The sequence below is a fragment of the Gouania willdenowi genome, chromosome 8 (genome assembly GCF_900634775.1).
Source record: "Gouania willdenowi chromosome 8, fGouWil2.1, whole genome shotgun sequence".
Taxonomy (NCBI): domain Eukaryota; kingdom Metazoa; phylum Chordata; class Actinopteri; order Blenniiformes; family Gobiesocidae; genus Gouania; species Gouania willdenowi.
In genome coordinates this window covers 31,718,647-31,742,757 of record NC_041051.1, presented here as the reverse complement: position 1 = coordinate 31,742,757, position 24,111 = coordinate 31,718,647, and the positions used below count along the sequence as shown (strand labels likewise).

At 37.5% G+C, this 24,111-nt stretch overlaps 1 protein-coding gene across 1 annotated transcript; it reads left to right on the top strand.

Annotated features, from left to right (window-relative positions):
• The first annotated feature begins 6,014 nt into the window (after nt 1-6,014).
• Nucleotides 6,015-22,974, top strand: kmt5c (lysine methyltransferase 5C). Its single transcript, XM_028455385.1, has 9 exons — nt 6,015-6,353; nt 8,988-9,120; nt 12,706-12,871; nt 13,705-13,814; nt 13,892-14,055; nt 14,353-14,372; nt 14,523-14,659; nt 14,756-14,916; nt 16,484-22,974. Exons 2-9 carry the CDS (start codon nt 9,008-9,010, stop codon nt 21,658-21,660), a joined length of 6,048 nt encoding a protein of 2,015 aa, XP_028311186.1. The 5' UTR covers nt 6,015-6,353; nt 8,988-9,007; the 3' UTR covers nt 21,661-22,974.
• Nucleotides 22,975-24,111: the final 1,137 nt, after the last annotated feature.

The following is a 24,111-nucleotide window of genomic DNA, read 5'->3' as shown; positions in this document are numbered from 1 at the left end:
TCCTGTTAATATAATCTGCCAATATCTGATGATTAATTAATTCCTCGTTTATTTTTTTGTATGAATGCATAATAAACACTTCACATTCAAACATTAAATCACAAACTCGTTCAGCATTCCACTTCACCAACATCATCACCTTCATTTATTTATTAATCACTTCATTCCTCTTTGCGTTTAACTTTGATTAATAATGTCTGAATATAATTTATGGACCACACGTTTGTTTATATGGATCAGATTAAAGATATTATCGATACATATGTGCGACGGTGTGTTCAGGCCACTTTTAAACAAAAAGAAATCTGAGCACTTTGAGATTAGTCGTATTTCAGAACAAAGTCGTGATTTTATTAGTTGTAATTTCATGAGAATAAAGTCGAATCTTAAATAACTTATAAAACGAATTATCCTTGGGGTCAATTTGACACTGTTCAAAGTTTATCATTCAAAAAATGAGAAACAAGTTTGTTTTTTGTTCCGTATTTCATGACTTTAAAGAAATATTGTGAAATTTTATGCTTATTGTGCTGAACACAATATTACGACTATAATCTTGAAATATTGTATTAAAATACAACTTTATTCTCATAAAATAAAAATTTCAATCTTAAAATATTACGACTTTATTCTCGGAATATTATTACTTTAATCTTGAAATATGACTAATCTCATAAAATTGCGATGTTAAAATACGGCTTTATTCTCATAAAATAAATGTCTATTTCAAAATATACGACTTTAATCTTGAAATATTTTGACTTTAATCTTATAAAATTACGACGTTAAGATACGACTTCTCGTAAAATTACAATTCTCAAAATATGACAATGTTAAGACAACTTTGTTTTTCTATTTTATTGTGGAACTGATTTGCTGTTGTACATGTGGGATATATCACAAAAAAAATAGACAATAAAATAATTAGAGTTCTATACCGTGAACTAAAAATAGTCTGCGTATGTCGGTATCTAATATAACCCAAATTTTTAAAAGGAAGTGTTTGGACCCTAATCATCTTTTTTGGATCCAAATGACTCCATCGCACTCAACTTCCATAACTGATGAAGATTAAATCATTATTTTAATATGTTAAGGTCTCATTTATTCAGACAGCTTTTTTCAGGAAATTTATTTTGATCTCTGGACATGTTTAGACTGCCAAATGTCAGTCTCCCTCAGAGGCATCTACTAATCGCTTTGATGTGTCCTGAGTTCTTTCTGAGGAGATCAAAGTAAACTTGTCTAAATAAATGAAACCATAAGCTTTTTTTTCCAAAGAAGACAAAATCAACTTGCAATGATTATTTTGTACGTAATTTGATCTGTATTTTCAGTTCTGATCACGTGCTGATAAATGGTGAATTTGTAAACAATCAAACTTTACTGCACTGTTAAAATTTAAATGCTGATGGTTAGCATAGCATTAGCATTAACATGAAGTAATCACCGCTGTCTGGATCTTCCAGTGTTGATCGGGAATCATTTGTTTTCCTGTGTCTTTGTACTCGTGTCCAATCAGGTCGCTCCATGTTTAAAACCTTCCATCTGTGTCACAGCGTGGACGCACGTACATTTCTTGTGAATGTAAATAAATATAACAGACTCAAACTGTCTAAACATGAGGGGTTTCAGGGTAGTTTAAATCATCCTATATCAACTATAATTAAGGCTTTTAAATCTATTTATGTCGGAGATTAATAAATGACTTTATTACACGCGTTTTGTTTTGTTTGACCAGGGCTGGGAGCATCTAAAACATGCAGGACAGCAGCTCTCTAGGACCAGACGTGAGCAGCACCCCCGTCTTGTAGAAATGGTCAAATAAAAACACTGCAGTTGAGTTCATTAGATTTCTTACGTTTTGCTAATTTTCACTTCTACGGAGAAAGATTAGGGCCAATTTGGACGGAGGAAATAATTTTGGGCAAATCGAGAATAAAGTCAAAATGTTCAGATTTAAGTGGAAATTTTAAGAATAAAGTTGAAATATTATGTTGTATTAAAGTCGAAATGTCTGCTTTCGTAGATTTGACTTAATTTTCGACTTTAATCCCAACATACACTTTATTTTTACATTTCAACTTTAATCTTGACATTTTGACTTAAATCTCGATATTTTGACTTTATTCGAGAAATTTTTACTTTAATCTCGACATTTCAACTTTATTCACAAAATTTAAAATTTGATTTTGACATTTCGACTTTAATCGATATTTTGATTTATCCTCAAAATTTTGACTATTGTTGACATTTTGACTTGATTCTCGAAATTTCAAGTTTAATCTCAATATTTTGACTTTAATCTCGACATATTTCAACTATATTCACAAAATTTCAACTTTTATTTTGACATTTCAACTTTATTCACAATATTTTTTTTATTTTGATATTCTCGGCATTTTGACTTTATTTTCTAAATTTTAGCTTTAATCTTGACATTTCCACTTTATTCTCAAAATCTCAATTTAAATCTCGACATTTTCACTTTATTCTCGATTTGCCCAGAATAAATTCCTCCATCAGAATTGGCCCTAATCCTCTTCCGTACTTGTCGGCTGGAATTGGACACCCCTGTTTTGGATCAAATTTGGCACAACTTCTAAATAAATGTGGGTTCTTTTTTGCTTTTTTTTTTTTTTTTTAATGCTTTGAATTCTTAACATTTACATAAATTAATCTTTAGGTAAAATAAATAAAACTGACCGTTTTCTTTGATGCACTTACTTTATAGATCGCGATATACGGCCTTTAACCTAAGCTGATTGGCTGTTAGGAATCACATATTACTAAGTAACCATGGTAACTTGCTCCTCATCCTTTCATGTAACAGTCACATTATTTGATAGGTGGTCGAGCAGCGTGCGAGGAACTTTTAAATCTTTCACGTAGATTTTTCAGTCATTTCTGAAAAAGTAATGTGCGCTAAATTCACATCAAGTAAGATAAACTCAGGAAGTCGTATAAAAATAAAAGTGCAATGACTAATAAAGAGGCAGGCGTGTGTGTACATTACTGCATAGTGTGTGTGTGTGTGTGTGTTTAAGGTGTCAGTTATAGATGTACAGACGGACGTTTCCTTTGATTTGTTTTGATGGTGAAAGTTTGAAGTGGACACACACACACGTTGAGTTGATAAAAGAAGTTTCTCTTCACTTTCATCATCTGCTTTGATCACGCTTCGCTACACTGACGGCTAGCGGTAAGAGTCTGTCCTCTGATCTGTCTTTCTCAGATTGTTTACAGACCAAGCTAACATTAGCTTAGCTATGCCTGCAGGCTTTCCTAGTGTAGGATTTTATTTTATTTTCTTAACCAATCAGGGACGTTTTGCACCGTGCACTGTCGCTGGATGTAAAACAGGTCGGAATATTATTATTACTATAATTAGCAACTGAGTTTAAATGTATTTTCATTTGTATTTCATTTTGTTTTCAAAGTTGATCATGAATTGTCTCTGTTACACATGTAGAAATAAAATCTAGTATTTGTACTTCTTGTGTGCGTGACATCTGTTTTCTACACAAATACACAAACGCCAACATCTGGGAAAATGTCCATTAACAATTGTACATTTATTTTTTTAGCCCTGGGAAAGTTAGAATTCTGAGGAAAAAAAGAATTGAAAGTTGGAATTCTAAGAAAAAACCTCAGAATTTAAAGTTGGAATTCTGAGAAAAAAGTCAGAATTCTGAGTTTAAAGTCAGAAATGTAAGAAAAGAGTCAGATTTTAAAGTTGGAATTCTGAAAAAAAAATTCAGAATTTGAAGTTGGAATTCTTAGATAAAAAGTCATAATTTGAAGTTGGAATTCTGAGAAGAAAAAAAAATCTAAATTTGAAATTCTGCAGAAGGGGATCTCAATCTTAGGGTCAGAAAACACAGGGAGGGAGTCGCCAGATGCCTTTCAGAAACTTAAGATTTTTTTTTTTTTTTAAATGTAAAATTTGAGCCCATTTTTGCTAATTTTTACCTTTTTCTGCAACTTCACCAAACTTTTTATATTTGAATCTATTTTCATCACTTTTTCTTGCCATATTTTTTTGTTTTTTTCCACTTCTCCATCAAATTTCAATGTATTTTCTGCACATTTTTCTACTTTCCAGACATGTTCAGCACTTATAAACCCTTTTTACCACTTTTCCACCTAATGTCACATATGTTGACTCATTATTGTCACTTTTAACATCTTTTCACCATATTTCATGCATTATATTGCCAATTCAACCCCATTCTCATTTTGTCATGCCCATTATTTTTCAGTTTGAACTAATTGTTTCACTTTTTTAATTACATTACCCAATTCTCCCTCCCACATTTCTGTCACTTTTAAGCCAATATTGACACTTTGAACACTTTTTCTGTCTCTTTTTGGTCACTTTTAATCCATTTTATTTCTGAATAAAACAAGGATTTACATCTTTTAGATACTATGGGCCAACTAATAATAGTAAACGGATAACAGTGGATATTATTCAGATGAATAAATAAATGTGGTTATCACAGATTCATAGAACAATGGACCATCATTTTACTGACTTTATGGATGGACCCCAAAAATCTCTCCCCTTTATCCCCCTTATAGATGGTCCTGTCTCCACATGACTGTTCTTCAATGTTCATGTCTGTGTTCAACCACCTTCAGCTACAGTGGGGGTCCCCGCTCTCAGGAACCTTAATTTACCAATGAAAAGGTTGAGAACCACTGATCTACAGAATGAATCTGATGAAAAGCTTTCAGGAACAACTAAAAACATAATCACAAGAAATGTTCAAGTGTCCCAATACTTTTGTCCATGCAGGAGGAGAATTAATCAAGGCTAGATTTGATAATCAACCTTTAATTAAAAAAAAAAAAAACACATTCAATATAAAACAATGTAATACAGTGTCCTTAGAGTTTTCTGAAACAACAAAAAGAACTGTGTTAAACTTTAAATGAACACCATTACTGCCCTCTACAGGTAGAAATGTGAACACGCTGCTGTTATTTATGGAGGAGGAGTGGCAATTTATACTATTAGCTTTAGTTTGAAATCCTGGAACAGCCAATCATGTCTCTTGGATTTGCATATATATATATATATATATATGCAATCACGATTAGACAATTTCTAAATGCAACCTGTTAACAAACTGTATAATAATAATAATAATAATAATAATAAACGATGTAATAAAATCCTGATTTATCACATTTAATCCTTGTTTAATGTGTAATCATTATTGTGTTAATATAATAATTGTTTTGGTCTCTGTTTACTTTTTATTTGATTTTATTTTTTGTTTACTTTTTAATCATGTACGTGTCTTTTCTTTAGGTTTCTTTTCACCTCTTTATAATTTCTACTTGAAACCACTGTAACAAAAGTCATTTCCCCCTGGAATAAATGAAGAAAATAATATAATAACATTTAATACAATACAATAAAATAGAATATAACATAATGCAATATAATATAACATAATAAAGACAAGGAAAGGCAAATTTATTTTTATAGCGCATTTCACACACATGGCAATTCAATGTGCTTTACATAAAGAAAAAGTGCAACAGAAAACATTCAACAACTTAAAAATCAAAAAGAACATTACAAACAGCAGTAAAAACATTTAAATATAATATACATATTATAACGTAATGTAACATAATAAATTAGAATATAATATATTTTTAATATAATATAATGGAATATAACTTAACATAATATATATAACATAATGTAATGTAATATAATATATGACATAACGTAATATAATATAATGTTTAAAATCCATCTAATCTTTATTTACCAAACCACACTGTGAAACGTAACCGAACATGCTACCATTCCTCGGTTTGGGTTTCTAACCTTTGCACACTCTTCAACCTAACTATGCAGACAGGGGGAGGGACTCTCGAGGGGATGCTTCAAACGATTACGACCAATCACGGCGCTCCAAATGCGCCTCTGCGTTTCATTTGTAAAATTAACCTTGACCTCGACGAATAGCGCACCACGTGGGCGTGGCCGCGGCGCCGTTGGGTCCCACTGGAACCGTCGCTCATCAACTTTTACTACAAGACGAGGCTTTTTATGAAGCTAGTTAGCTGCTATTCCAAACACCCAGACTGCTCAATACTGTGGCCGGAGGAGGGCCGTGTTCCCGCAGTTTGAAACCAAGTGTGGGATTTACCGTGTGCAACGGAAACCACAGACGGGAGGAGACTCCATTTTTGTATGCGGCTGCTTGGATATACGTTGTGAAACTAGGTGGCTACGATGCTAAGCTAACTTTCCCTCCTGGCAGGTGAGCAGCTTGCGACGAACTGTTCTTCTGACGATCATTCCGTGGGCTACAACACACTCCCAGGTGGGTTTTTAAAGCGCTGCGGCTTCGTGTGCATCCTGGTTGGACAGATATATGCGTTTGCGGCGGTGCACACAGATGTTAAAAAATGGATGCGGTGCAGGGTAGCATTAGGCCGCTAGCTCTGCGTTAGCCTCCATCAGCCCTCAGCAGCTGATAACAGAGCACTTTCACAGCAGGGCTAATGGAGGCTGTTGCAGATGCATTCCTCAGTGTCAGACACACGCACACGCTCAGTAATCACAAGCCTAACATATGCACTTTATTTTTTATACCCTCTTACAGCTGGGGTGTGATTATTGTGCATAACATCGGCTTTTGCATTGGACATCAACACGGGGCCCGCGGGCTCCAGGTAGCCCGCAGTAGGATGCATTAAACCGAGGGCTGCACGATTATGGCCAAAATGATAATCATGATTATTTTTTTATCCATATTGTAATTATGATTGTAATGACAATGATTTATCATATTCGGGAAAAATCTGTGTTTTTAATGCACTACTTCTAAACAAACAACATGCTTACAGTGTAACATTCAATTTTAAATTTGAGTTATAATTTAAAAAATAACCCAATAATTTAAAATGTACCAAAGGCTAACTGAATAAATACACTAATACAGTATTTAAATGTAAATATTGCAGAAGATCAGTTTAATTTAATCGTGGCAACTGAAATCATCACGATTAAAATTTGATTAATTGTGCAGCTCTAATCAAAGTTCACATTAAAAAAATACAAACTAAATAATACAAAAACATTTAACCAGGAAAACATATTAGCCAATAATAACAGAAAATATGCATTACAGTATGTTGTTGTTTTCCTGAAGAACATAAGAAAACAAAAATCACAAATTACTGCTAGATGATAGGGCTGCACAATTATGTCCAAAATTATATTCACGATTATTTTTGATCAATATTGTATTTGCGAGTATAATCACAATTATTTATCATTTTAAGGAAATGTGTTTTTATTACACTACTTTTAAACAAGCGTGTACAGTTTACAGTGTAAAATGAAGCTTTAAATTATTCTTAAAAAAAATTTACATTTTTGAAATTGTGTATTTATTAAAGGCTAGCATAATATTATTTCACTTGCTGGCAAAGTTTTTTTTTTTTTTTTTTTGTTTTTTTTTAAATTATATCATGTGTATAAAATATTTGAAGGGTTTTTTTTAAAATAAATATTTGAGTATTACTCATTGACATGTACCGATAAGTGATGTGGATGTTATATAAATAAATAAGGAAAGATGTGCAATGCTTAGAACAGGGTTATTCAACCTTTGGGTTGTGACCCCATGTGGGGTCTCCTGGAATGTTTAATTCCGGTAATTGATGTTGCTGATTAATTTTTTATTTACTATTCTTTTCAAAAATTAAAACACAATCTTAAACAACTGTATTCTATATTTTCACTTTCTGAAATATAAATATATAATATAATATGTGTGTGTGTTCCAAAAATGTTTGGGGAGCACTGGCTTAGAGTCGCATTATAAATGATAATGCTGCTATAAAATCAAAATGGGTTTGTAGAAAATAAATATGATCACAGGATAGTTTGGTTTTAGTCAGTGGTGACTGTAATTTTGTAAACATTTATGTTTTTATTTCTAGAATTTCAAACGGCTCACGCAAATAAGACTTTAAAAATAGCCTATTTCTACAGTTTTCATTCTCGAGCTTCAGAATGTATTGTTTTCCAGTGAAATGATAGTAAAAAGATGCTTTGGTCTTTATTTTCTGCAACTACAGAATCCTGGAGCTTTACTTTCACTTTAGAAAGGAGATCCTGACCTAGTTACCATCCAACATGACGGGCTGCGTGACAATGCAGCGTTTGTGCTTGTGTGCAGATGTCAGCTCATGTGTAATTCTGATATACAGATAAAAACACACAAATCGACAACATGAATACACGCATTGACTCCAAAAATACACAGAAACACAATTCAACTACAAAACGTGACTCCAAAAGCACAAGAAAACGACAACAAAAATTCACTAAATGAGTCCAAAAATGCACAAAACAAGACTCGAAATACAAAAATGACTCAAGCGACAACAAAAATGCACTGACTCCAAAAATGCAGAAAATTATTCAAAAACTACAAAAAATCTCCCAAAATGAGTCAAAATAACAATCGAAATACAAAAAATGACTCACAAAATGCACAAAAAGACTCCAAAAGGACACAAACTACAACAAAAATACGCAACACAAGTCCAAAAACACACAAAACAACAATAAGAATATGAAAAATGACTCCCAAAACACAAAACAACAATGCACAATGACTACCAAAACACGCAAAACTGCAAACAAAATTACTCCAAAAACACAAAACAACCAAAATGCACAATGATTTAAAAAAAAAAAAAACACTTGCAAAATTACAACAAAAATGAAGATGCACTAAAGCTTTTGTTCATCTTGTATTAATGCTCAGTTATGTTGATATTGTGTTTCTCTGATGACATACAATCACATTTTTGTGCCCGTCTGGATTAGAGAAATCACTTGTTTGTCTCCCATTATGGAGACACAGCCTTTGTTGTTGTTTGTTCTTGTGGTCGGTGCTTAACTTTGACCCGTGTGTGTGTGTGTGCGCGCGCGCTGACAGCATGCTGATGGTGGGAGGCAATGGACAGCTGCAGTAGAATGAGTGTGAAGGAGCTGTGTGAAATAGATGACCTGGCCACTGGTTTGGTGCTGGATCCTCTCCTGGGCTTCAGCACCCACAAGATGAACATCAGGTAAGCAGTCGCTCCTCATGTTTGATCAGTCACATGCTGTGTGTGCTGAAACATCATAAATATATGTTACACAACTCACACTTTAGTTGGTAGAAGCTCTGCTTTTACTTTTCAGAGTTTTACACATTTCCACGTCAGTTTCATCTGCTTTTAACTCATCATATTTTATTATTACAGGCTGTTAAAATGTACCAAACATGATTAATACAAGTAATTTAAAAGATATGGCCAGACAGTTGTACCACGTGATATTTTGACACTTAACAGAATAAATGACAAATAAGTAACGTTAAAAAATGAAAAAAAAAATAAAATCAAAGTGAGCGCATATATACTAAGTTACTACACATTTGGTATCATTTTATACATTTAAACCTTTTCTAACTAAAATAAATGCAGTTAGATGGAATATTTTGGCAGCACGTCATTGACACTGTTTTATTTTCATATTTCGCTGTATTTGTGCTGAACACATTAAGGATTTGCGCAAGGTTTGACGTCTGTTTGTTTGTTTAAGTTGCTACACATTAGACCAGCTGTTTTACGGAGGAAAATACCTGTAAATAATAGATGATCTTGTCCCAAAACATGTCGGTAATGGTTTAGTCTGTGTCGTACAGCTGTTTCTATTTCAGGAGGCGAACTCATATTTTACATTCCCGTCTCTCTGACCAGCAGTTTATGGTGAATAACTTCATGTAAATGTGTGATATTGTCCCAAAACATGTCTGTCAGGCTATATTCTGACACCGTGCAATTTCCACTTAATTTTGTTAAAAAAATTAATTAAATAAAATAATAACAATAGTCATTTTTGTTAAAGGAAGTATTCCAATCACAAATAAGAGTCTCTAAATAGAGAAGTCGCTCAAATATTTATGGGCAAACAGCCAAAAAAACTGAATGTTTTTATGCATTTTGCTGTTATTAATATGTCTTACTTTGACAAAATCTTAGTGAAAGTTTTAGCTGTGATGGACTGGCTCCCTGTCCATGGTGTACCCCCGCATCCAGGGCCCTTTGAGCACTGGAGATGAGGACCAGCAGACCCTGAACTGGAACAAATGGGTCAGAAAAGGAATTATATGACAGAAAATATACTTCATCGACATATTTTGGGAGAATACAACTCATTTAAAAAAATATTTTTCTTTATTTAAAAGGACAGCAAGTGTTTGAAAGAAATAAACACGCTTATAGCTCACATACTGTTTAAAATCTTAATCTCATGAAACAACAACAAAAATACGCAATAACGCTAAAAATACAAAAGAACAAGTAAAATGCAAAAAAAGACTAAAAACAGAAAACGACGACAAAAATGCACCAAATGAGTCCAAAAACGCACCAAACACCAATTTTAATACAAAAAATTACTCCAAGAACATGTAAAACAGCAAACAAAACAACCAAAAGTGTAGAAAATAACTTAAAAAAATGAAAATACACAAATGCAAACACCAAGCACAAAAATGACTCCTAAAGCACACAAAATGACAACAAAAACGCACAAAATGACAACTAAAAAGGACAAAATGACAACAAAAATTCACATAATGAGTCCAAAAAGGCTTCAAACAACAACCAAAATGTCATTAAGACTCAAAAAACAACCGACAACAAAAATGCACTAAATGTGTCCAAACAACAACAAAAACACACTGACTCCAAAAACACACAACAAAAAATCCCTCCAAAAGCTCACAAAATGACAACCAAAACACACAAAGAAAAAAAAAAAGTGTTTCTCTGATGACGTTACAAACACACGTCTCGTCTCTTGATTAGAGAAATCACTTGTTTTGTCTCACATTATGGAGGCTACACTACAGACACATCAGATCAGGTGTGTTTTGACTACATTTGTGTATGATTTTATTGCAGCAGTGTGTGTGTGTGTGTGTTTACAGTGTGAGGTGGAATCTCTGCCACTGCTGTCACACTGTGTTTACCTGTGAACACACACTGCTGTGTTGTTGACCACTTCTTCTTGGACCAAAGTGTATGTTTACAGACGAGTGTGATCACGCCAGCACACACACACACACACCTGCCTTTGAGGTGTATCTCAGACTAACACACACACATTAACACATGGTCAGCACTTTGTTTCAGAATTCTTTTTCTATGACTTCACTCTTTATAACGCTTCATTTTACAGTGTAATATTTTCACTAGTGTTTATGTTATTTTATTTATACATTTGTGTGTGAGCAGGATAATTTTTAACCAGAGAGAGACATTGGGTCATTTTAGTTTGGGGGCCAAACATGGACCACATATTTTTAGGTGGAAAAAACAAAATAAACATTAATGTGCCCTTGGTTTTCTACGTATAAATGATATATAAAATAATCAAGAATGCCAGTATATCAGGCCCTACAGGACTTTGACTGACATTTCCCTGATCTTTGGGAATTTGGTGCAATTTCGTGAATAACTTAAAGATTATTTGGCAGATTTTGGGGAAAATAATTGATAATTTAATAATCCAGATAACTGACAATATCTGGAAAAGAGTAGATTTTGAGTTAGCACTGTCTGTAAAGAGGTATATATCTATATTCTTAATAAAAAAAATTATATATAGGGCCACTATTATTGTTTTGTCATATTTTATCTGCTTCATTGCACTATTTTTCTGGTGTCTTTTAGGTATTCTGTGTTGCCTTTTTTTTTTTTTTTGGCACTTTATCTGAGCTGTCATGACAATAACTTTCCCCGCTGCGGGATAAATAAAGTTACTCTACTATGTGGAGACAGGACCATCTATAACGGGAATAAAGGGGAGAGATTTTTGGGGTCCATCCATAAAGTCAGCAAAATGATGGTCCATTGTTCTATGAATCTGTGATAACCACATTTATTTATTATTTGCTCCATCCTATATAGTCATCTTAAATATGTACATCCTTGTTTTGATCAGAAATAAAATGGGTTAAAATTGCAAATGAGTGGGGGAAAAACTTTTAGTTTAAACTGGCAAATAATGGACATGACAAATCTTGAATGTGCTTAAATTAACAAAAAATAAGGATGAAAGTGACAATAATGGGTCAACATATGTGATATGAGGTGGAAAAAGTGGTGGAAAAGGGTTTATATGTGCTGACCTTGTCTTGAAAGATGAAAAAATATGCAGAAAAGGCATTGAAATATAATGGAGAATTAGCAGAAATAAGGGTCATGTAACAAAATGCATTAAAAGGAGCAAAACTATGGCTAGAAAAAGTGATGAAAATGATTTAATATATTGTACAAGTTTGGTGTCGTTGCAGAAAAAGGTAAAAATAAGCAAAAAAAATGGCTTTAATTGTTGAAAACACAAATATTCCTAGTTTCTTGAAGGCATCTTGGCGACCCCCTCCCAGTGTCTCGTGACCTTAAATGTGGTCCTGACCCTAAGGTTGAGAACAGCTGACCTAAATAAAGTCCTTTCTTCTGGACATTGAAACACTTAATGATGTATTTGTTCCTCCTGGACGTGGTTTGACGTCCCTGGTCTAAGGAAAGCTCACAGACTATAAATGTTAACTACTGTGGTGTTTCTGCATGTTTTCATCCTTGTGATCTTCTGCTCCTCAGTCCTCCACCAGAGATCCGGCGCTGGGGGAACCTGAAGGAGACGCTGCTGCGGTTTCAGCGCACGCACGACTTCAGCGCTACGTTTGAGGCGCTGACGGAGGGAGAACTGGCCGGAGATTATTTCCAAGCTTTAGGAAACCATCGACTAGAGCTGCTGAGACAACATGTACGCATCAGTTTTAATATTTACACAATCTGACCTCGGGCTGGGCCATGTGTTGAGATACAAGATATGAGTTTTCTATTTTGGCGATATAGAAAATTTCAATATCACCTATATTGATATATATATATTTTTATTGCATATTTTGTATCACTATACCTGTTTTAGGAGTAGCTGCTTTCACTTCTTCTCAAAACAGCATGAAAAGCACAGTTAGATGGATTTCAGTACTCACTCACACGTGCTGTCCCTTTACAGGAGAAAAAGCCAGAAGTGGCACATAATGTTTGTTACTAAATGTGTCTGTGGCATTTTTTAACAGCAAATTTAACTTTTAATTGTTTCTCTAAGACTTAATTTGAATTAAAATGATTGGGTTTTATATTGTATATCACCATTTTGAGAAAAAAATGGAGATATGAGTTTTGGTCCATATAGCCTGGCCCTAATCTGACTTTTTGTATCATTAATTGAAACTTTTGTTTATATCTTCACTTCAGCGTTTCCTAAACATCTGTTCTCTATATTAAGTATGGACAGAAATACCACATTTGGTATCTTCTGCACCAAACCAAACTTTGTATGAAGGGGATTTATTTTGAACATAACACCATGTTATCAAACAAAGTGTCTCTGTGCATACTTAGGTTTATACCGCCATCTTTACTACATTTTTTATGTTTCCCTCGGTTTCATGTAAACGCAGATCATTTTAAAAATGTTGCTGTGTGAATGTCGAACTTTTTGGAAACGGAAATGGTAGCAAAACGTTGTTGCGTAAACAGCCTTAATAAATGTTTACACCAAGTTGAATCTATGATGTATAATTTCTATAGGTTTATCGCTACCTCAATGCCTTCCTGTTGGACAGCGGCATCAAGATCGAGTCCTGTGACAGATACTCGTCTGAGACGAACGGGGCAAAGATAACCTCCACGAGGCACTGGTAAAAGAAAAAAAACCACTGTCTTTCATTCCTGTGCTGGCGCGCGTTGTGGTGACGCTGATGTGGTTGTGCTGCAGGTTTCCAGGCGAGCGCGTGGAGGTCCTGCTGGGCTGCTTCGCTGAGCTGAGCCTAGCCGACAGCGCCGTGCTGAGGGCCGGAGTCAACGACTTCAGCGTCATGTACTCAACACGCAAGCGCTGCGCTCAGCTGTGGCTCGGCCCCGCGGCTTTCATCAACCACGGTGAGTTCCCGCTCGGTGCGCGTAGCTGTGACGGAGGCCATCGTCACGGTCAGGGTCAATTATCAGGGTTCCCTCAGATCCTTGAAAAGTCTTAAATGTCTAAAATGATCCTCTAGAGAACTGACAGATGAACTAAATGATTGTTAACAGTGGATTGTGAGGAATAAATGAATCAAGTCCTGAAACTGTTTTTAACTGTTCATCTGCAAAGTGAGAAGCAATGTTTAATTCTGTGCACAAATAAAACTCTGATTTTATTTTCTTTTTTTTCTTTTTGTCGGTCGTGCTCATTGGAAGACTGCAAGCCAAACTGCAAGGTAAGCTGAAAGCGGCGTGTGTGTACGTGCGTGTGGATGAAAGATCAATCAAAGAGTTTGTCTCCACGTTGGCACCGTGTCAGCTTGGCGTGCTCTCTTTCTCTCCCCCGAGGCCAACTCACCTTCTGTCTTTGTCTCTCGCCCTCACAGTTCATCCCCGGTGAGAAGAACATCGCATGCGTTGAAGTGATACGGCCCATTTCCCCTGGGCAGGAGATCACCTGTTACTATGGCGCCAGCTTTTTTGGAGAAGGAAATGAAATGTGTGAATGCTGCACCTGCGAGAGGTGTGTCCCCCCCCCCCTTTTCTCCTGTCGTTCCCCCGCGTGAGGTCTGTTGCTTCATATGTTTTGCTGACTTTTTGTGTGGTTTATTTATATTAGGAAAGGAGAAGGTCACTTTAAACACCGAGGGAAGCAGCCCGACAGCGACGAAACAAAGGAAGCCGTCGGCCAAAAATACCGCCTGAGGGAGCGATTCCTCCGTCAGCACAGAGAGAAAAGTCACCTGTCGGCACGGCCGGTAACGCCAGGATTACACTCTGGTAAGAGCATCCTCTTCATTCCTCTCATTTATAATGAAAGCATCAGAACAATGACGTGGTGATATAGTTGTTGTGATAATGTTGATTACAGCTCAGCACTTCCTTCACTGGCTGTTAAATACACCATAGAATTAAAAGCCTTAAGGAAAGCCTACACTGCATGTTCATTAAAGTCCACTTAGCTGCAAACGAGTCCAAATAATGACTGCAAATTACAGTTGTTACAATACACTCACAAAACTAATAGTCAGGGGATTTGATTCGGTTTGAATTACAGTTCATTGATTAAATGTATTACTTTAGGGCTAAATTTGATGACTGTGTGTATATGTGTGTGTCTGTGACCAGATCATTATAATATTAAATAGATTTAAACAAGACACGGGCGGACCTTAATGTAATTTTATTATAGTGCAAAATAAGGGACAAAAATTTAGAAAATGACACAAAAACCACTATACAAATTTACTGAAAACATGAAAAAACAACAAAAATATAGGCCTACTCCAAAAATACAAATAGAGAATAAAAATACACAAATGACTACAAAACACACAATTATTACAAATATACATGAAAATAACAAAGATTTACAAACTGACACCAATAATGACTCAGAAAACACACACAATTACTAAAAATATACACATTTAAAAATATACAAAACAACAAAATGATAGGCCTACTCCAAAAAGACAAAATGAGAACATACAAATTCACAAATAACTTCAAAACACACAAAATTACTGAAAATATACACAAAAATAATTAAAAAAAAAACTGTTATAACCCTTATTCTTACAAGTAAGTCCAACTGAGACAACAAGGTCTCATTTACATTATTACATACATATTCCCTAAACAACAACAAAACAAAAACTTTTTGTCTAAACGAGTCCCACTCTCCAGCTTCCAAACCTTTAAAAACCAAACCTGGCAGACCAATCAGCTTATGTCTAATTTAGATATTAAACCCTCCTTAGCTGATGACTATAATAAAATCAAACTTTTATTACTGTAATTTACTATAAATTGCACCAGTATATCAGTCACTTTTCAAGAAATTCATGAGTTTCTGGGGAAAATTCACACATTAGTTGCTGTGGGCTTTAAGTCGCACGCACAGATGCCAAAAGCATAACTTTATTTTTTTATACAGTGTGCTATTGACTGAAGAAGATGCCAATCATCAATTCACTTTTGTATGTATGTTTGTTATGTGCAATAAAAAAGAGCTAAAGCATTTTCGTGTCCCTCAAATCTGTTAGTTATGGAAAAAGATAAAAAAAAATTAAAATAATTGTTTATTGTAGCCCCACAATAATTTTTATTCAAGAAAATGTATTTGCAATACAATCATGTTTGCTGCAAGAAAAAAAAAAAAAAGTTTCATTTGTCTTTCTGACAACTGCAAACTAAACTTGTCTGGAAAATTATAAGAGAAATATTTTTTGGCTTTTGTAAGGAAAGAAATGGTATAATCTGCTATTATTATAGAACTACAAACTTGTGTTTTTGAAGAAATGATCCAAAGTTGAATTGCTTCTTTGATGTCATGTGTTTGCAGCCATCCCCTCGAGGAACTCTTTCACGCAGCAGATGAGAAGAAACGCCTTGAAAAACAGAAAATTGACTCGAAGGAAGCAGTGGAGACGCGAGAAGCAGAGACGATCGGACAGGCAGCAGCTGAAGTCCCCCACAGGGAGGAAACGCTGGACGCTTCCTCTTTTGTCTGAAGTTACTCTGCGAGACCTGAGAGTCAGGGTGCGGCGCCACTCAGTGGACTTTCTACTGAACTGCAAGGACCCTCGAAGCAAAGAAAGGGCCATCCTTTTCCAGCTGGAGGACGTGAAGATGAAAAAGTCCGAAGATGGTATAAAAGAACTAAACTCCACTACAGACAAAAAAGACAGCAGGGAGTGTTTAACCCTGAATTCCTCCACCTCAGCTTGTCAGAAAAGCAGAGCTGCACCCAGGGGCGCAGCTCTGAACAAGAAGACTGTTCAACTTCAAACCTCTTCAAGAAAGAATGACTCGGTCAAAAGAATGCTCACACGACTTGCGGACTCCAGTGACAAGGCCAAAATTACAACCGCCTCTCACTCTGTCGAGGTCGAGCAAACGATATGTGCAATAAAACAGGAAAACATTGAAAAGGCAATTACAGAACGGCAAATCCACAAAAAAGCCAGAGTGGAGTCTATATCTCATCACCAATCTGCTGAGTGCAGGACTATCAAAGACTTGTCTCAGTTAGACGTCGGTCAGAAATCTACGGACAAGCCACTAACGTGTCTCAAGCAATACCTTACCATAGATCTCACAAGATTACCAATGCCCCAAAGCGTAGACGTAGAGAGAGCGTTGGAGAACAGGAAGGAACAATTGGCAGGAAGGGGAAGAGGAAGACCAAGAGGAAGATGGATGCAGAGCGGGTGTACCAGGGACTCCAGATTTCAAAACAGGCAGATAGGCAGTTTAGAAACAGCTGAAGGTGACGACAAGGTGAGGGAGACGGTATTAAAGGCTGTAGATGAAGTAAATTCAAAGACCAGAAACAAAGGTGAGTCCAAGGTGGCTTTATCCCAGAATAAGTCGATTGAAATAGTGTCAGAGGAAAAAAGCAGCTGTGTATTAAACCAGCGGCAGCTTGTTTCCAAAGATAAATCTGCAGCAGTGAGGGAAACAAGAAGTTCCTCTTCATCAAAATCTGTAGATGGTACAAGTAAGAAAGTCCAGAAAGACTCGGAATGTAAGATAGTGACCTGTGAAACTAAGATTATGGGTGTTGAACATGCAAACCAGAATGTCCTCGCAGTATCAGAAGCAGCAAGGAAAAGTGTGAACAAACCTCCGGTTAGAAGGTTTGATGAAGACGTTGTTATAAAACAGGCAAAAGTTCTGCTATCGGATGTGTTTAGTAAAGATAAGTCATCAGTAGATCAGACGTTGAAGGCAGGCACTAAAAATAGTCAGTTTATCTTCCCAGCATCCAAAGAAATACAAAGTGCAGAGGAGGATGATATCAGTGATGGTAGGTATCGTTCAGCAAAGAGCAGGATTATAAAGAGGCGAAAGATGAGGCCGCGCGCAGCAAAAACTAGAGCAGATGGTAAGCAAAGCAAAGAGGTTGTAGCCACGATTAAGACCGAGTTGGATGAAGAAAGTTTGCAGATTCAGTCGCCACAGACCCGGTACAAAGACCCGCCAGCATCCTGCATCAACTCACTACCTCAGAAGTCAGGGATTACAGCAAACGCTGCGGCTAACCTGCGTTCAAACACAAAACCACAAGCACACATCCAGTCCAATATACCTCTGAAGAAGCGAACCTTTCACAGTTCTGTGGAAGTAGACTCGCAGCAAAGTCTCAATCCTGCCTCAAATCAAGTTTATAAGAAAGCAGCGGAGGTGATTTCACCCTCCGTCCTGACGCAAAACATTACCGAGTGCTCCGGAGTGAGTAGCAGAGTGAAAAGGAGCAGAAGAGTCGGATTAAGACCTCGAGAAGTCAAAAAAACTTCCCAAAAAATTATTCCAAGACGAAGGCGTTTTAACAGAACGCTTCGCTCCAAAACCAACGAAGGTCAGCGAAGTCATTTATGGAGAAAAGTGCGACAGTGTAAAACAGAAAGGCAAGAAGATGAGGATGATGACAAGGCACAAGCTGTGGATGAAAGTGAGGATCCTGATAAACATCAACCTATTAAATCTGAAAAAACAGAACAAGTGGATGCATCAAGCCTTGACGAAACAGACTTGGAAGAGACAAAGCCAGATCCAAATTTTAGGATTCGACTCAAGCGAAGACGAGGAAGAGTTTGGGAGATGCAAAACTCAAAGTTGGAAAACTTGGCCCTAAAAGCAGAAAAGGGAGATGAGTTTGGGATGTACGATCCATTTAAAGCCATCATGGACTCTGTAGCCATTCTGAACATGGAGATGGAGGCAGCTCAAGCGCATGTGCAGGCTAGCAAGAAGTCAAAGATGAAGTTGAAAAAAAGAGAGAAAACGATTGAAAAACCACCAATAGATCCCCCCGTTGATGTCAAACTGGACAAAAACTTTAAAACTGCTTGCAGTCTTAATGAGACTGTCAAGGATGAAGTCAAAAGTAAAGAGAAAAATGAAATGGGGATTCTGCCCAAAATTCCAACAGCAGCATCCCAGCAGCAGTCGGAAAAAAGCACGAGTCAGTCAAGCAACTGTCAGAGTGTACCTGTGTCAGTGCAGGAAACTAAAGTTGAAGACCGTTTTTCAAACAATTGCTGCATTTATACAAGCAGGTCACAGCAAAAACAGAACGCAGACACGGACTCGAGTGGGCATTCGCTGCCAGTACTCAAACTCCGCAGAAAAGCACAGGATATTTGGGAAGTAGATGAAGAAGACGAGATTAACAAACTACAATTAAAATCACCAATAAAGATAGAGGGTGGAGTGAACTGTCAGATGTTAGGGAAGCAGAAAGTGGATCGTAAGGAGGGCCCGCCGACTCAAAGACGAAATGCCTACGCTGCTCTTTTAAAAACAGAGCCGCCTCCTTTCTCTTTGTCTCTGTCACCACTGTCGCTGTCCTCTCCTTTGACTGAAGGTAAGGCTGAGGGTTTTGCTTCAGCTCTGGCCGAACGAGCTGAGGACAAGAGCGGAGGAAGGAAAGCGAGGCACAAAATGGAAAGACCACCCAAGTGTGGGCCTGTGGAGACGCCCACCACGTGCCTGAGTCACACGCTCCAACAGATCGACAACAGTCTGTCCAGGCTCTCCGAGGGCTTGTGCTCATCCCAGACTCTGGAAAAGCCCACCTTTGGGACCAATGTGCCCACGTCAGTCATCCAACCTCCGTCCCAGTCTCCTCCATTCACGCCTGCAGATAACATGCTTTCTGGTGAGCCCACCTTTACAAACTGCTGTGATGATCTTCTGGACTTCCCATGTCTGAACTTTGAGGGGTATTACCAACCACAGAACATACTCCCATCGTCCCCATCGGATCTGTGTTCGTTGGATCCGCCCGCAGACCCCTTCAGCAGCCCCCTCTCTCACAGCCCCTCTGATACCTGGAACACTGAAACACCATACCTCGGCCCTCCAAGCCCAGCAGGTAACTTAACCAGTGACGACTTGCAGTTCTTTCCGGGCCTAATTCCATCCAAAAACGACACGGTTCCTCAGGAATTTGAAGCGACCAAAGATGCTTCCAAAGACAGGAATCCATCCATTCCCAATTTCAGTTTTTCTGCCCTGAGCAACTCTGATTTGATGGCTAAAGATAGAATTATGGATAAAAACCTTGGAATGAGGTTTTACAAAGAAGATCTCAAAGCTCAGGCCTCGTCAATTGCTACAAAACCCCGTTTGCTTGTTTCGTCGAATTCTCCAGTTGTATCTCAAAACTCTGTAAATCCGTTAACCCAATCCTCTGCTCACATCAAACCAAGCACCAGTCAGTCAAGAATGCAGTCTCATCTTAAAACCCAGGGGCCCTTCCATCGTATGAGCATTCCAGGGAAATCCCAATCATTTCCAAACACTCAACTTAACACTGGTAAAGGAATCTCACAGAGCAGCTTAACCAAGTCCATCCCATCATCTCAAGTGTCCAGCAGATACCTTTCCCCTCATCGCTTCAGTGGACGAAACCAGAACCCCCCCGAGAGTCAGTTTAACCTTCATGAAAAACCCTCCACAGTGATTCACCGCGTACTGAAGTATCAGGGAGGGAATCAAAGCCAGAACTTGTACAGTGCACCCTGCAAAGACACCTCAGCTGCTGGCAGCCCGACCATCACATCCAGGACTTTAGGTGGAAAACCCAGTGCAGCTGAGAAGATCCCTCCCACTCAGAGATGTAGCGTTTCCACCGAGAGCTTTCATAAGTCCAATGTTTCATCCTATGGGTTTTCAAAGGACATTGGACCCTTTGGCTCCTCCTTGACTCCCAGCAAGTCCCACCTCCTCTTTAACAAGGCCAACACCTCCATCCCTCAGTCCTTTAGCAAAACTAAGATGTCATCGGACAAATTGGAAAGCGCTGAGTCGAACATGTTTTACAAAAACTTTTCAGCTCTACCGAGGCCTTTCTTCTTTCCAAGCAAACTATCTGATGGTTATGTAGTGTCGCAAGACAAGACTCAAAAACCAGACAAACACACGACTTCGGTCACCTCGGACAACCACCAGCCATGTTACACTCACCAAGATCCGTTTGATTTCAGTTTTGGGTCTTCGCTTTCACCCATGAACCAACATACCAACCCACAAGTGGTCCACAACACTCCTCCTAGTACACCAGCAGATAAGAACCAGTCTTCAGCCTCTTCAGCTTCTATCCCCTACGGTTATCAAGGTCCTCCTTATGTGCTGAACTTCAACGGAGACCATTCCTTGACTCTGGGCTTCAGGGATGGCTCAGAAGGTCCTGGATTAGGTCCAGCAAATTACACCTACCACTGCCTGATGGAGCCGTCGGGCACACAGGGGCGGTTGGTTCTCGAGCCTTGCGGCCCTCAGCTTTCCAACCCATCGTCGTTTTCTTTCGGCGGCTTTTCCGGGCTCAAAGGCCAGGAAGATCACTGCAGGAAGGACATGCCGCAGCAGTGTCAGCCCGGGGAACACCAGGGCTCCTCCTCCCACTACACCCCCGTCAACTCGTCCCACTCCATGGGGGCCACCAAACCCAAGAGAGTGAGATTAGTGGTGACGGACGGCACTGTGGACTTGGATCTCCAGTACTCTGATTGATCAGTGCAGGCATAAGTCTGTGGATGCCGATTTTGTTCAAATGGGATCATTATTATCTGCCACAAAGTATGTTTTTGTTTTAGTACACATTTTTGTAGTTGTGCTTCGACTGACACATGACAGACTGTTAATGTACAGGGATTTATGTCAAGCAGCAATGATTGATGTTTTGATTACTGTATGATTTTTGAAAATTTAATATTCGCTTCAGTTTAAAACAAACCAGGAAGAAAAAAAACACAAGTATATATTTGAGCGGCGTTCACTCCTCCTTGTACATGGAACTTACTGTACTGTAACATAAATGTAGGAGTTCTTCTATTCCGTGTTTCGGACGTAGAGACAGACAGTGCTTGGTATACGTGTATCGATGGGTATTTAAAGGCAGCTTCATGCCTGACTCTTGATATGTTCCTGTAACCTTTTGTCTACCCTCCATTTTTATAACCACAGAAAGCTCTTTTCTCACTCCTGTGTGTGCGTGCGTGTGTGTGTGCGAGTCTGGAGGGATCAAAGTCAGGCTTTTTTTCCAAACCTGTTCATGTGATTTTGGCTCCATCTTTAGGTAAAGATTATTACTTGTAGGCCTGTGAAGGAGACATGTACAGTGAAAACCTGGTACTGTTTTGCTTTAGGGCGACGACGTCCTCGCTGCAGCGTACTTTGTGCATGAGTGAGTAGAAAAAGTAGCGAGACCCTGCTTTTTTTCAGGCCAGTTGAGTGCAACGGTTTGTTAGACTCTGTGACATAAGATAGTTGTGTTAGTTCTTCCAGCTTCCATTTTAAAAGATACATGACAATCCTCCTCCAGAGCTCCTCCCTTCGTGTCTTTATATGGCATCTTCTGCAGTCGTTTCTGTTGCTGATGGAGCTACACCCGTGGGTGCTGTTGATGGCCGTGGCATCAGCACAGCACAGTCCAACTGGTGCTGTGATGGTTCATTGATAAACAGCATCAATTGGAGTGGCTGCGCAGCCTTTTCATCCCCACCACCATAAGTGTGTACTGTTTAAACATGGACAGGCCAATTATTTATTTTTCATTCTTGAAAAAAAGGTGCTTTAAAAGTAATTTATATTTCACGTTGTTCAAAATTATGAAATGTCTTTTCTTTCTTTTTATTTAATAAGACAAATTACTGAATTGAATATTTACATGGAGTATTTAATTAAAAAAAAACATCTAATTTAGTTTGAAGTTATGACTGTTAATAGGTTTTTGTTTTGTTTTTTCTAATTGGCAGGTTGTCTTAATAAAGTCTGCTGTAGAAATGTACAAAAGTAGCTTATATCATTAAAGACATGGACATCTTTTTATCACCTCTTCCCTTTGATTGGTCTTTTTTTTTTTTCTCTCTCTCACTGAAACTTACTGAATTTAACCAAGAGGACTTTATTCCAAGTATTGGAAAAAAGTTCCACTCTGTCAAACAATCAAAATTTAAAGAAATAAAATAATTTAAATGTCATAAAAGCTACAAAATAAATGTATTTTAACCCTTTTTTCACAGACAGAGACAACGTGCAGAAAGCTGACTGTCCTACGGTTGGGTTCTTCTGGGAATGTGGAAGTGACCGGGAGCCATAGATGGGAACGTGTTTGGGAAGTCACTTTGGCAGTGTTTTTGATTCAAACATGAGAAATCAGGATAAGCAGGAAGTAAAATGACTTTTATGCATTCAACGGGACTCCATATCCAACAAGACAATGCACGAAACCTTTCTAACGAAGTCAAGAGAACGTTAAAATCGGAACAAACTTTCAAGCTACATTTCCAACCGTTTACATCTTTTTTGGGGGGCAAATTACCTTTAATTTATCAATCTATAAGGCCTACAGTATGTCTATCTAATTAACAGAAAATGTGCGGCTGTCAGCTTTTAGCAACTTTTAAAGCATGTAAGTCCTATTTATATTTACAATTAACACATGAATCATGTTTTGCGCATTTCCAATAAACAAACACCTTAAAAATGCTTGAACTAACAGTAACTTGTAACTAACGCTACAGTATTTCCAACGCTCTGTGTGACAAGGAGCGGAGACAGAAAGGATGTTCTAGTGATTCTGAGGATGAGGTCCGGCAGAGACGTGCTCGACGGTAAATCCAAAAGTACGGCTTCACTACCGGCCTGAAGGAGGTAAGATGCTGTGTACTCCATGAGTTGGAGTTGCATATTCATGAATATTATATAAAATGTATACAAGTGATTTTTTGTTTATTTGGATCTCCATTATTTTTACTCTTCCTGAAGTCCACACCAATACAATTGTCTTATAAGTGCAGTATAAATTACTGTACATATAACACATTACACAACAAAGCAAACAAAACAAAAACATTCATACAGTCAGACCTAGTTCCAATTAACAATCAGATGATTGGTTATTTAGCAATATACATTTAGTTATTTATCTATCTATATATACACACACATTTATAGATCACA